A 14,437-nucleotide genomic window follows, 5' to 3' on the forward strand; every position below is an offset into this window, starting at 1 on the left:
TGTTAGGGTTAGCCAGAGTGGGTAGAAGTTTCACTGTGTAGTGGTCAAATGCTAAGTGCCAATACTCTCAAGTTGGTGTTTGATAATATTTGGCTTCCCAATGCAGCTGATATTTGGGAAATACAGTAGTCAGCTTCCATGTCATGGTGGCTAAGTCCATAAATGGCTATTAGCTAGGATGGGTAAGAATGGTGTCCCTAGCCTCTGTTCATCAGAGGATGGAGATGGATGGCAGGAGAGAGATCACTTGATCGTTGCCTGTTAGGTTCACTTCTTCTAGGGCACCTGGCATTGGCCACTGTCGGTAGACAGATACTGGGCTAGATGGACCTTTGGTCTGACCCGGTACGGCCATTCTTATGTTCTTATGTCACCAGGCTGTTTGATCTTCTGTAATCTCTTAAATGATTTTATATACGGTACTTCAGTTGGTTTAGAGCTGCTAAGTTTATATATATTTTTTCTTATATGTGTTGAGAACCGTTTGAAAGCAGTCAAAACTGGGAAGAAATGAATGCAAGCTTTATTTTAATGACCCTCACATGTAAAACAACTATATTCTAAATAACCACAATATCTCCAGAAATGTGCAATTTTATTAAACTTTCACAGCTTAGTTAGAGATGTATCCTAGAGCTGTGTTAATTTGTACCTGCTGGAGACCTGACCACTTATTTTAAAGTTCTGATATTTCCAGTGCAGTGAGAAAATACTTTAACACTTTATTTATTCATTTATAGAGGTTAAATGCACTGGCTGGATTAGTCCGTGGTATTCTTCCAAAATTACACAGAAATATTATAACAGCGTTGATAACTATTGATGTACATGCAAGAGATATCGTCAGTGAACTTGTGGCAGAAAAGGTAAAGCAACTGTTTTTGCCAAAATAGCATTTTGTACAAAAATATCCAAGTTAACTGCTTTGAATCACATTATTCAAAAATGCATTGTGTATTATCTCTGTAGGTGGACACTGTTGACAATTTTGAATGGCAAAGACAACTACGTTATTATTGGGATCTTGATTTGGATAACTGTGTTGCTAGGATGGCTTTATCCCAGTATACATATGGCTATGAATACCTAGGCGCATGTCCAAGATTGGTGATAACCCCACTGACTGTATGTATTTACTTATACTCTTCATCATTATTTAGATAGAGGTTTGTTCCGTTGGAAGTATTAGTAGTGAATAACCCGTAGATAGGTAGTTGGTATTTAGAAATCTTTTAGTATGGGATTGACGTGTAGCACTGTACAAAACAGGGGCTTATACTCCTTCATAGTGTTACCTTTTTGCAGCAAAATAAAACTAAAGTGCCCTGGAAGATAACAGCCTGTTCCTATTACCAGTTACACCTTTAGTGAAAGGACTTAAGATGTTTATCTATACCTATGCAGAGGTGTCTAATTCAGCCAATATTCAGCACATCTGGGCATTTTCTATTACATGGAAAATTCAGGAATATTTGTGGACAGGCTTTGAACTAGTGTGACCAGACAGCAAGTGTGAAAAATCGGGACAGGGGGTGGGAGGTAATAGGAGCCTATATAAGAAAAAGACCTCAAAATCAGGATAGTCCCTATAAAATTGGGATATCTGGTCACCCTACTTTGAACTGAGTTTTTGGCTGCAGTGAACCATCCAAATTGGCGTGTTGGAAAATCAGGCTCATGTGCAATAAGGAATGTAATAACATTGGGCAATGGGCGTTTTACCAGAATGAGGACTTCAGAATTTAGCCCACTGTATGCTAATATACTGAACTACTCTTTTTAATGGTGTATTTTGGACAGTTTATGCTGATTTAAATACATAGAGCAGATCTTCAGCTGGTGTAAATTGTCATAGCTCCATGGGGAGCTCCAAGTAAGGATCTGCTCCATACTATTTGCTATCACTTTATACATAGAGCATTTGTAAATATGTCAGTAGGCTTATGACATGTTTAAAACAAATCAGAAAAAGTGAAAAGCTTTGGCAAATGCCTGCTCTTCCCTATGTAACAATACTGTGTGACTCTCATCAGGATCGCTGCTACCTTTGCCTGATGGGAGCTTTGCAGCTTGACCTGGGTGGAGCTCCTGCTGGACCTGCTGGAACTGGTAAAACAGAGACAACTAAAGACCTTGCCAAAGCACTTGCCATCCAGTGCGTTGTGTTTAACTGCTCTGATGGGTTGGATTACAAGGTATGAGAAGTAAATGTATTTATATGAGCAACCTCAATGCAGTCAGTGAGATTGCACAGACAAAACTCAGTGCTCCATTTGTCCCTGTGAAGTTACTTGTCTATAGTCACACAGGAAATGAACGGTAGAGCTGAGAATAGAATCCAGGGCTCACGTGTCTTAACTACAAAGCCAGTCTTCCTTTTGTTTAGCTATACTACAGTATAAATAGAATCTCCCCATAGAAATAGCGCTGTAATTTTGCCGTACCACAGAATTAGCTCTTTGCACTATGACAAAGGAGAGGGGAGGGTGATGAAAAGAAAAAAAAAGAAAGAAATGGCAGCCACGTTAAAATTAACAAAAAAATCTTAATTATCATTAGGAAAGAGTGAGGCAGTCAGGGAAGTTTTTAAGAAATTAGAGCTATATATAAAGAGATAAATATAAAATATAAAATAGGTTCCCCTTCTCCATCAGGAAGAAAAGCATTGGCCTCAAGCATTTTGGATGTTTAAAAAGGCAGGTTTTGGGAAGAGGTGTCCATAATAACAAGTTTCCCTATTCCTTTTGAACTGCATTTAAAAATCTTATCTTGGGCTAGATTCTCTTTTTTTCCTAAGATGTGTTCAGTTTGTAGGGGCTGGTAGAATAGAATATCTGGGTTGGAAGAGACCTTAGGAAGTCATCTAGTCCAACCCCTTGTTCAAGGTGGGAACCACTCCCTGGACAGATTTTTGCCCCAGATACCTATAATGGCCCCCTCAAGGATTGAACTCACAACCCTGGGTTTAGGAGGCTAATGCTCAAGCCACTGAGCTATCCCTCCCCCCTAAACTGGTTTCAATCTGCCCCAGCCCTGGTCCTGACATAAACCTGTTCTAACATGACAGCTGCCTATGGTTCCCGAAGGGACCATTCACTAGCTGACACTTGCCATAGGGTGTCCACTCCATCCCCTCCCTACTTGTTTGCCTTCCCACACCCACTGCCTCCCTGTGCCAGCTCCACCAGCTTTACACCACTTTGGATTTCCTTTCTGCCTGGGAAATGCTCAGCAGTGGCCAGCTCATGTTCCCTTGTACCAGCTAAGCAGTGTGAAGGGCTGGAACGGGGACTGCAAATCTGGGCACTTTTACTGAGAATTTTGTAGGTCAGCATTTAACTTCTCATTTATGAGCTGATTGGATTGTACTAATTTTATAAGAAAACAGTGCAGAATAGAGTTCAGGGAAAGTTTTGGATTTCACGAATCATGTGACATCTTTTTAGAGAACTTGGACTTTTTTTCATACTATTAATTGTAATAAAGATATTTTTCTAAGAAAGCGTTTTAATATACAACATGTAGCAATAAAATACATTTTTAAGAGATTCTATTTTCTTTTCCCATGGGTGTGTAATTCTCCTGTGGTCAGATCCGGTGCAGATACTCTCTGATGTCAGTTTTCCCTTGACATTTATTTCTGCTTCCAAGGCCCATTTTTCTTTTTCTCTCCTATTTAAAGCAGTGTTTCCCACATTTGGGACACCGCTTGTTTAGGGAAAGCCCCTGGTGGGCCGGGACAGTTTGTTTACCTGCCGTGTCCGCAGGTTCGGCCGATCGCGGCTCCCCCTGGCCGCGGTTCGCCACTCCAGGCCAATGGGAGCTGCGGGAAGTGGCGGCCAGTACATCCCTCGGCCCGTGCCACTTCCAGCAGCTCCCATTGGCCTGGAGCAGCGAACTGCGGCCAGTGGGAGCTATGATCAGCCGAACCTGCGGATGCTCCAGGCCAATGGGGCTTTCCCTAAACAAGCAGCGTCTCAAGTTTGGGAAACACTGATTTAAAGGATTGAGAACCTCTGTTTCAGGGCCTCTTTTTTCTCTCTCTCTCTCTGCTCCTTAATTTGCTTTATTTTTTTTAGTTTGAAATTAGCCCACATGATGAAAGTATCTTGAAGTACTTTACAACATAAAGCTGATAAGCAAGAATGCATACAAATATGGCTTACAAGTTGATTGGAATCATTCCGGGGTTTTTACTATAAGCATTCTATTCTGCGCTTTGTGCGTATGCAGCTTTACTTACAGAATAACATGCTGTTTATTCCCAGGACCCCTGCTTCATTCAGTGGTCTGGATGCATGTTCCGGTCAGAATGGGGGCCCCGATGGTGCTGTACACTGTATAAATAAGCCAGTTGTTCTTTCTTCCACAAAGTGACATTTCTTCTTCCTCTCCATTTCTCTCAAACTGGACTAACTAGCTTCATAGCTTTTGAAGAACTTGAGACATGTCAGTGCAGTGTTAAGCTATGACTGTGCTGTGATTTCAGATGATGGGACGATTCTTCAGTGGTTTGGCCCAGTCTGGAGCATGGTGCTGCTTTGATGAATTTAACCGAATTGATATTGAAGTTCTGTCTGTGATTGCTCAGCAGCTGATTACTATTAGGAATGCTAAAGCTGCAAAGGTAATATCTTTTTTTATTAGGTATTAAAACCCACATAGTGTTTTATGTACCTTTTTAATGAATGTCATGCTTGTGAAGAGATCTAGACTGACAACACAGAGATCTTAAATCCTTTATTTAAGCACAGTAGAGGTACAGCACAGACTGCAGCAATGCAAGTTTCTCCAAAAACGTGCCATAACCCTGACCTAGTGAGGTCCCTTGTAAGGGTCCGAGGGTAGTTGTCTCTATTCTCCACATCCATTCAGTCTTCATCCTTTATCATGAGATTTCCAGCAAGGGTGCTAAACAATGACAGCTATGGGCCTGATCCAGCAAAGACTTGCTACTGTGAATGTGACGGGTTGGATCACAGAAACCCCCTTTGGGACTGCCACCTGATGTGTTTTGACTACCTCTGAGTCTGTTTTCCCTGCCAGCTTAGGACTTCAGTGCCCTGCCTAGATTGAGCCAGACACACTTGCCTGCTACAAACCCAGACCCAGGTCTGAACCATGTCCCCCAACAGCTGCAAGCTTAACTGAAAACAGCTTAAGAAGTGTTCCTGTCTCTAACACTCAGGCCTGGTCTACACTAGGCGTTTAAATCGACTGCTGGCATTCAAGAAGCATGCGCTCTTTATCTTGTTCTGTTATCCTCAGCAAAGTGATATCGTTCAGGATAACCTGGTTAGAAATCAGGAATTTAAGTAAGGGGGGTGGCCATTTTTCTACTGGGTTCGTGGAATGCAGCAGCTTAAAAAAAACACTTTCCTGCACGTAGCGAAGCGGGGGAGGGGAGGAGTGAAATGCCGATGATCTTTTCTGTTTGGTCACCGGCGAGGCGATCTTCCCCAAGCTACCGGACAAGAGCTAGCGTGGTATTAGCCATGCGTTGGGGGGGGAGGGGTAAATCACTGAGACAGTGGCTTACCATGGCCGCATGCAAGCTGAATCCTGATGCCTGGACCTGTGTCTGAGATCTGTAACCCAAGAGTTGCAAGCAGGCACTATTAAGATGAAAAATGCGACCTTGTAGGGAAATCACATGTGCTATGTAAGGTGAATAGTGCTTTTCACTGTGAAAGAGTATAACCATTGTTCTGTAAAATGTATCTTTCTAAATATTTATCTCCCTCATGCAGCTGCAAATATTTCAAGCGTCCCTCCTCCATCCCAAAGGCTAGCACAGATAAGGCGGAGGAAAAAGAAGACGCGAGATGAGATGTTCTCGGATATTATGGAAGTTACACGCAATGAAAGAGCTCATCTGAATGAGTGGAAGGACGTGGTTTCAAATTACAGGAAAGAGGCCAGTGAACGTGAGGACAGGAGGGATGAACGTGAGGACAGGAGGGACAACCGAGATGAGAGGTGGCGGCAGGAAGACCGGCAGGAAAATCAGCGGTGGCGGCAGGAAGATCAGCGGTGGCGGGATGCAACTCTGGGGCTGCTGCGTGATCAAACTGACATGCTCCGGCGTCTTGTGGAGCTTCAGGAACGGCAGCAGGATCACAGAGTGCCGCTGCAGCCCCTGTATAACCACCCTCCCCCCTCACCATGTTCCTTAGCCTCCTCACCCAGACGTGTAAGAACGCGTGGGGGGAGGCTCCGTGCACCCGCCCACTCCACCCCCGTGGACAGCCCAACCAGAAGGATGTCGTTACTCTGAATTTTATTTTTTTAATGGCCTTCTCCATCCCTCCTTTCCTCCTCCCAAAGCACACCCTTACTTCTCTCCCTCTTTTTATAATGAATCAATAAAGAATTCATGCTTTTTAAATGAGTGACTTTATTTGCATAAGTAAGCTGTACTCGAAGGGGGAGGGGGAGTTGCTTACAGGGACTGAGTCAATCAAGGGGGTTGGGTGTTCATCAACAAACACAGCAGTCACACTGTACCCTGGCCATTGATGAAGCTCGTTTTCAAAGCTTCTCTGATGCGCACCGCTTCCTGGTGTGCTCTTCTAATCTCCCTGGTGTCTGGCTGCGCGTAATCAGCGGCCAGGTGATTTGCCTCAGCCTCCCACCCCGCCATAAAGGTCTCCCCCTTACTCTCACAGAGATTGTGGAGAATACAGCAAGCAGCAATAACATAGGGGACATTGGTTTGGCTGAGGTCTGAGCGAGTCAGTAATGTGCGCCAGCGCGCCTTTAAACGGCCAAATGCACATTCCACCACCATTCTGCACTTGCTCAGCCTGTAATTGAACAGATCCTGACCACTGTCCAGGCTGCCTGTGTATGGCTTCATGAGCCATGGCATCAAGGGGTAGGCTGGGTCCCCCAGGATAACGACAGGCATTTCAACATCCCCAACTGTTATTTTCTGGTCTGGGAAGTAAGTCCCTTGTTGCAGCCGTTTAAACAGAGTAGTGCTTCTGAATACGCGAGCGTCATGAACCCTCCCTGGCCATCCCGCGTGGATGTTTGTGAAACGTCCCTTGTGATCCACCAGTGCTTGCAGCACCATTGAAAAGTACCCCTTCCGGTTTACGTACTGGGTGCCCTGGTGCTGCGGTGCCAAGATAGGGATATGGGTTCCATCTATCGCCCCCCCACAGTTAGGGAATCCCATTGCAGCAAAGCCATCCACTATGGCCTGCACGTTTCCCAGAGTCACAACCTTTCGTAGCAGCAGCTTAGTGATTGCTTTGGCTACTTGCATCACAGCAGCCCCCACAGTAGATTTTCCAACTCCAAATTGATTCCCGACTGACCGGTAGCTGTCTGGCGTTGCAAGCTTCCACAGGGCTATCGCCACTCGCTTCTCTACTGTGAGGGCTGCTCTCATCTTGGTATTATGGCGTTTCAGGGCAGGGGCAAGCAAGTCACAAAGTTCCATGAAAGTGCCCTTACGCATGCGAAAGTTTCGCAGCCACTGGGAATCGTCCCACACCTGCAACACAATGCGGTCCCACCAGTCAGTGCTTGTTTCCCGGGCCCAAAATCGGCGTTCAATGGATAGAATCTGCCCCATTACCATCAGGATCTCCAAAGCGCCGGGGCCCGCGGTTTGAGATAATTCTGTGTCCACGTCCTCATCACTGTCATCGCCGCGCTGCCGTATCCGCCTCTTACTCGCCTCGGTTCGAAGGTCCTGGTTCAGCATATACTGCACGAGAGTGCGCGAGGTGTTTAAAACATCCACGATTGCGGTATGGAGCTGAGCAGGGTCCATGCTTGCTGTGCTATGGCGTCTGCACGGTTCACCAAGCAAAAAAGGCGCGAAACGGTTGTCTGCCGCTGTCAGGGAGGGAGGGAGGGGTGAGGCTGTACCCAGAACCACCCGCGAAAATGATTTTTGCCCCATCAGGCACTGGGATCTCAACCCGGAAATGCCAAGGGGCGGGGGAGGCTGCGGGAACTATGGGATAGCTACGGGATAGCTACCCACAGTGCAACGCTCCAGAAATCGACGCTAGCCTCGGACCATGGACGCACACCACCGATTTAATGTGTTTAGTGTGGCCGCGCACACTCGATTTTATAAAATCTGTTTTACAAAACCGGTTTATGCAAATTCGGAATAGTCCCGTAGTGTAGACGTACCCTCAGATGCCCTACTCCCAATGGGGTCCAAACCCCAAATAAATCCATTTTACCCTCTATACAAAGCTTATGCAGGGTAAACTCATAAACTGTTCGCCCTTTATAACACTGATAGAGAGACATGCACAGCTGTTTGCCCCCCCCACCCCCACCCCCACCCCCACCCCAGGTATTACTGCATACTCTGGGTTAATTAATCAGTAAAAAAGTGATTTTATTAAATACAAAAAGTAGGATTTAAGTGGCTCTAAGTAATAACAGACAGAACAAAGTGAATTACCAAGCAAAATAATATAAAACACACAAGTCTAAACCTAATACAGTAAGAAAACTGAATACAGTTAAAATCTCACCCTCAGATGTTTCAATAAGCTTCTGTCACAGATTGGACACCTGCCTAGTCTGGGCACAATCCTTTCCCCTGGTACAGCCCTTGTTCCAGCTCAGGTGGTAGCTACGGGATTTCTCATGATTGCAGCCCCTTTTGTTCTGTTCCACCCCCTTATATAGTTTTGCACAAGGTGGGAATCCTTTGACCCTCTCTGGGTTCCCACCCCTCCTTCTAAATGGAACAGCACCAGGTTAAAGATGGATTCCAGTTCAGCTGACATGATCACATGTCACTGTAAGACGTCATTACTCACTTGCCAGCACACATGTGTACAGGAAGACTTGCAAGTAAAACAGAGCCATCTACAGTCAATTGTCCTGATTAATGGGAGCAATCAAGATTCCAAGCCACCGTTAATGGCCCTCACTTTGCATAATTACAATAGGCCCTCAGAGTTATAGTTCATATTTCTAGTTTCAGGCCTGGTCTACACTAGGACTTTAAATCGAATTTAGCAGCGTTAATTCGAATTAACCGCTCAACCATCCACACTAGGAAGCCGTTTAATTCGACCTAGAGGGCTCTTTAGTTCGAATTCGGTACTCCACCCCGACGAGGGGAGTAGCGCTAAATTCGACATGGCTATCTCGAATTAGGCTAGGTGTGGATGCAAATCGAACTTACTAGCTCCGGGAGCTATCCCACAGTGCACCACTCTGTTGACGCTCTGGACAGCAGTCCAAGCTTGGATTCTCTGACCAGCCACACAGGAAACGACCCGGGAAAATTTGAATTCCTTTTCCTGTCTGGGCACTTTGAATCTCATGTCCTGGTTGGACATCGGGGCGAGCTCAGCAGCACCTGCAACAATGCAGAGCTCTCCAGCAGAGGAGTCCATGCAATCCCAGAATAGAAAGAGGTCCCCAGCATGGACAGACCGTGAAGTCCTGGATCTGATCGCTGTGTGGGGCGATGAGTCTGTGCTTTCGGAGCTGCGCTCCAACAAATGGAATGCAAAGACCTATGAGAAGGTCTCCAAAGCCATGGCACTCAGAGGATACAGCCGGGATACAACGCAGTGCCGCGTGAAAATCAAGGACCTGAGACAAGGCTACCAAAAAGTCAGAACGGCAAACGGACGCTCCAGAGCACAGCCCCAGACATGCCGCTTCTACGAGGCACTGCATGCCATTCTAGGTGGGTCTGCCACCACTGCCCCACCAGTGACCATGGACTCTGAGTATGGGATAGTGTCGAGGGGCAGTTCCTCGGCGATGTTCGCCGATGGGGAAGATGAGGAAGGGTTTGTGGAGGACGACGCAGGCGACAGCGCTTACAATACCGCTTTCCCCGACAGCCAGGATCTCTTCATCACCCTCACAGAGATCCCCTACCAACCCTCCCCGGCCGTTAACCCGGACTCAGAATCAGGGGAAGGATCAGTCGGTAAGTGCTATAAACATGGAAACATTTATTTTTTAAAAAACAGGAATAAAAAATATGTAAAAACTATATAAAAACTTTTCCTTAAAAAACTATATAAAGAGAAGGTCCACACATATAGAGATGGAACAGAAATCCTCCTGGGACAGTTCCACGAAGCTCTCGGAGAGCAGCTCGAAAAGTCTCCGCAGGAGGTTCCTGGGGAGAGGTGCCTTATTTGGTGCTCCGTGGAAGCACACTCTTCCGCGCCAGGCCATCCTAATGTACAGCAGAATCATTGCCTCCACCAGCATTGCAGCGTACGGTCCTGGTCTGTGCAGGGATTCGAGCAGCATCCTCTCTCTCTCTCTCCGAGTGACCCGCCTCAGGGTAATCTCGTTCGGCGACTGCTGCATCTAATTAGGGCAATTAGTGTACTGTTACTATTGTGAATGCTTGACTTTTACTTTGCATAGCAATGACCTTCGTTTAACAGCCATGTGTTGGAGGCCACAGAGGAAAAGCATACAGTGATCTTTCCCGTGCACAGCCGTGAGGGGCTGGAACAGGGTCAGACTTTATGCTTTACAGATTGCCTTCAGCGGGAGAGCACAGCTATCCATTAACTGTTAAGCAGCCTATAGTGTAGTGCTTACCAGGCCTGGCTGCTACACGGATTCAGCTGTACCGCCCCGCTTGTCCGATCTCCTGTGCAAGACCGCAGCCAATAAAAGCGTATTCCGAAATCTCGAACTTGTCCTGAGAGCTCGTGAGACTAGGTGCCCTGTATGGTCTTGGTCACAGAAACTGACTAGACTGTGTTCAGTGTTCGCAAACATGTATCTTTTCAAGGAAATCACTTCCTTTTTCCCATCACACAGCTCCGGGTCTTTCACGAACTGCCCCGGTATCCCCCTCACAGAGGCTGGCGCAGATTAGGCGGCGAAAGAAAAAGACTAGGGACGACATGTTCTCTGAACTGATGGCTTGCTCCAGAGCCGAGGTGGCCGAGCAGAGACAGTGGAGGGAGACCCTATGTCAGCACCAGCGCTCACACAGCGAACGGGAGGACAGGTGGCGGCAGGAAGACCAGCAGGCGACTCAAACGCTGCTTGGGCTAATGAGGGAGCAAACGGACACGCTCCAGCGCCTTGTAGATGTTCTGCAGGACCGCAGGCAGGAGCAGAGAGCCCCCCTGAACTGTATCTGCAACCGCCTTCCCCCGCCACAAAGTCCTGTCCCCCCCTCACCAAAAATCACAAGAAGGAGGGGCACTAGGGGCTGTGAAAACTGTCACTCCACCCCAGCAGAGCGCTCATGTACCAAACAGCTCTCATTCACTAAAGTATGAGAAGTGCTTCCCTTCCTGGATCACCCAGTCCCAAATCCAAGTTTCATCCCCCCACTGTGTAGTTGAGTATTAAAAGTAGTTTGTTGTTATTCACTGTTTCCGTCACGTTTTCCTTGTCAGAAGACTTTGTGTGAAGGGGGGGGAGGGGTTTTTTAATTGCATAGGACAGCCTCCATTACCAGGGTACAGACTTGGGGGCAGGATCAACAGCAGGACACACACAGACTGCAGTCACTAGGCACTAGCGTCATTCTGGGAGGTGAATGCTGCCCCCGGTCAGTCTGTGAGGTGTATGCTGCCCCAGGGTCCTAGTGCCTGACATCCACAAATGGCAAGGCAGGCTGCCCTTACCATGCCCTTTCCCCCTAGCCACGAGCCTCTCCGATGCCCTGAGCCCCAGCAAGAGCCCTCATCCACGGACACATACTCACCCTTCCCACACACTCCTCACCCCTTCCTACGCCCCAACCCCCAGTCCAGAGCCTGCATCCAAACTCCATCCCAAAGACGGCACCCCTCACCCCTTCCTGCAAACCCACCCCTTCCTGCACACCCACCTGCAACCGTCCTCCCCCCAGAGACCGCTGTAGGAGCAGGAGCCTGTCATTCCTCTAGTGTAGAAGCGGTCTGGACATCAGTGCACACCGTACCCACCACAGTCCGCGTCCATGTTTCAACCCTTGAACAGGAATTCATAATTAAAGAAAACTTTATTAATAATCAGTGTTCCATTAAAAAAACAGGAGTACTTGTTTCCATTAAAGTTATTTTAAAACGTGTGTTGGAAGGGGGAAACCTGGAGAACGGGGTATGTAACCGCAGATCGAAGTCAACAGTCACTGAAACAGGCTCAGGTTCAGCTTCTCTGTAAATCAACTGGAGAGTCATAGGTTACCCTGCTCTCCGAGGAACCTATCTTTCAAAGCCTCCCGGATGCACAGCGCTTCCCGCTGGGATCTTCTATCGGCACGGCTGTCTGGCTGAGCGTAATCAGCAGCCAGGCGATTGGCCTCAACCTCCCATCCAGCCATAAAGGTCTCCCCCTTGCTTTCACAGAGATTGTGGAGCACACAGCAAGCAGCAATAACAACGGGGATATTTTTTTCGCTGAGGTCTGAGCGAGTCAGTAAGCTCCGCCATCTCCCCTTGAGACGTCCGAAAGCACACTCCACCACCATTCTGCACTTGCTCAGCCGGTAGTTGAAGAGCTCCTTCTCACTGTCCAAGGCGCCTGTATAGGGCTTCATGAGCCAGGGCATTAGCGGGTAGGCTGGGTCCCCGAGGATCACTGTAGGCATCTGCACATCCCCAACCGTTACTTTGTGGTCCGGGAAGAAAGTTCCTGCCTGGAGGCGTTTAAACAGACCAGAGTTCCTGAACACACGCGCGTCATGAACCTTGCCCGGCCACCCGACGTAGATGTTGGTAAAACGTCCCCTATGGTCCACCAGTGCTTGCAGCACCATTGAAAAGTAGCCCTTTCGGTTAATGTACTCGCTGGCCTGGTGGGCCGGTCCCAGGATAGGGATGTGAGTCCCATCTATAGCCCCACCGCAGTTTGGGAATCCCATCGCGCCGAAGCCATCTATGACGACCTGGACGTTTCCCAGGGTCACTACCTTTGAGAACAGTTGCTCAACGATTGCGTGGGCTACTTGAATCACAGGAAGCCCTACGGTAGATTTGCCCACGCCAAAGTGGTTCGCTACTGACCGGTAGCTGTCTGGCGTTGCAAGTTTCCAGAGGGCTATGGCCACTCGCTTCTGCACACTCAGGGCTGCTCGCATCCGGGTGTCCTGGCGCTTCAGGGCAGGGGACAGCAAGTCACACAGTTCAAGGAAAGTGCCCTTATGCATCCTGAAGTTCCGCAGCCACTGTGATTCATCCCAGACCTGCAGCACTATGCGGTCCCACCAGTCCGTGCTTGTTTCCCGTGCCCAGAATCGCCCTTCCACACCATGAACTTGACCCATTGCCACCATGATCTCCACTGCGCGGCGTACCCTGCTTTGTGACAGGTCTGCGCCACTGTGTGACTTCCTGTCCTCACCGCGCTGCCGGAGCCTCCTCGCCCGATTTCTCAGCAGCTGACTGTGGAAGAGGTGGACGATAAGGTGCGAGGAGTTGACAACGGCCATAAGTGCAGCGATGATCGCAGCGGGCTCCATGCTCGCAGTGCTGTGGCGTCCGAGCTGTAAACGACCAGAGAAGGGCGCGAACAGATTTCCCGCCGGCGCTTTCAAGGAGAGAGGGCGGGAGTGACGGTTCAATGATGACAGTTACCCAAAACCACCCTCGACACATTTTTTCACCCAGCAGGCATTGGGGGCTCTATCCAGCATTCCAATGGGCAGCGGGGACTGCGGGAACTGTGGGATAGCTTCCCACAGTGCACCGCTTCCAAAGTCGACGCTGGCCCCATTACTGTGGACTCAGACAGTCGAATTAGTGTATTTAGTGTGGATACACAACTTCGACTTCATAAGGTCGATTCCACAAATTCGAATTAAGTAGATTCGAAATAGTGTAGTGTAGACGTACCCTCAGATACAAAAATGATACATACATACAAATTGGATGACCACACTCAGTAGATTTAAGCTTTGTAATGATATCTTACAAGAGACCTTTTGCATGAAGCATATTCCAGTTACATTATATTCACACTCATTACCATATTTTCATAAAATCTTAGAGTGCAACGTCACAGTGCATATCTTTACTCTTGCATGTAGACCCATTGAAGTCAGTGGGATTACATGCTGGAGAAAAGATACACAATAGTTACTGTTTGCAGAATTGGGTCTGAGATGGCATGTTTCATGATGTTGAATTAAAATCACCAGCTCATATGACAAGAGGATTGGTCCTTCATTATTAATTTTATTTAATGTTCAGATATTAAACCTTTAGGTTCTTCAGATTCTTATTTTTCAGGAAAATATAGTAAAATCCTTATTTTGTAGTGTTTAATAAGGTGGATTATTGTTCAAAAGCTTTTCCCAGAACAACTCTGTGGATGTTAATTAATTCTGACCTGTAATTTTCACTTAATTTCAGTGCCCACTAGAGACCATCAAATTAATTTCAGTTGAATTCTATAAAACAAATCCATCTAATTTCTTGCCTAATTTAGCATTTGTCAGTACTTTTCTTTCATGTACACTTTCTTAGTC

General features: G+C 47.3%; 1 protein-coding gene across 1 annotated transcript in view; it reads left to right on the forward strand.

Moving 5' to 3' along the window:
- The window catches only part of DNAH6 (dynein axonemal heavy chain 6), a 207,005-nt gene that overhangs the window by 67,384 nt on the left and 125,184 nt on the right, over positions 1 to 14,437 (forward strand). Inside the window, exons 28-31 of the mRNA XM_045021828.1 lie at positions 741 to 866; positions 970 to 1,125; positions 2,034 to 2,195; positions 4,490 to 4,627. Of these exons, the coding sequence (XP_044877763.1) occupies positions 741 to 866; positions 970 to 1,125; positions 2,034 to 2,195; positions 4,490 to 4,627 (582 nt within the window). The remainder of the gene's footprint in view (positions 1 to 740; positions 867 to 969; positions 1,126 to 2,033; positions 2,196 to 4,489; positions 4,628 to 14,437) is intronic.

This window comes from Mauremys mutica, chromosome 6 (genome assembly GCF_020497125.1).
Source record: "Mauremys mutica isolate MM-2020 ecotype Southern chromosome 6, ASM2049712v1, whole genome shotgun sequence".
NCBI classification, from domain to species: Eukaryota; Metazoa; Chordata; order Testudines; family Geoemydidae; genus Mauremys; species Mauremys mutica.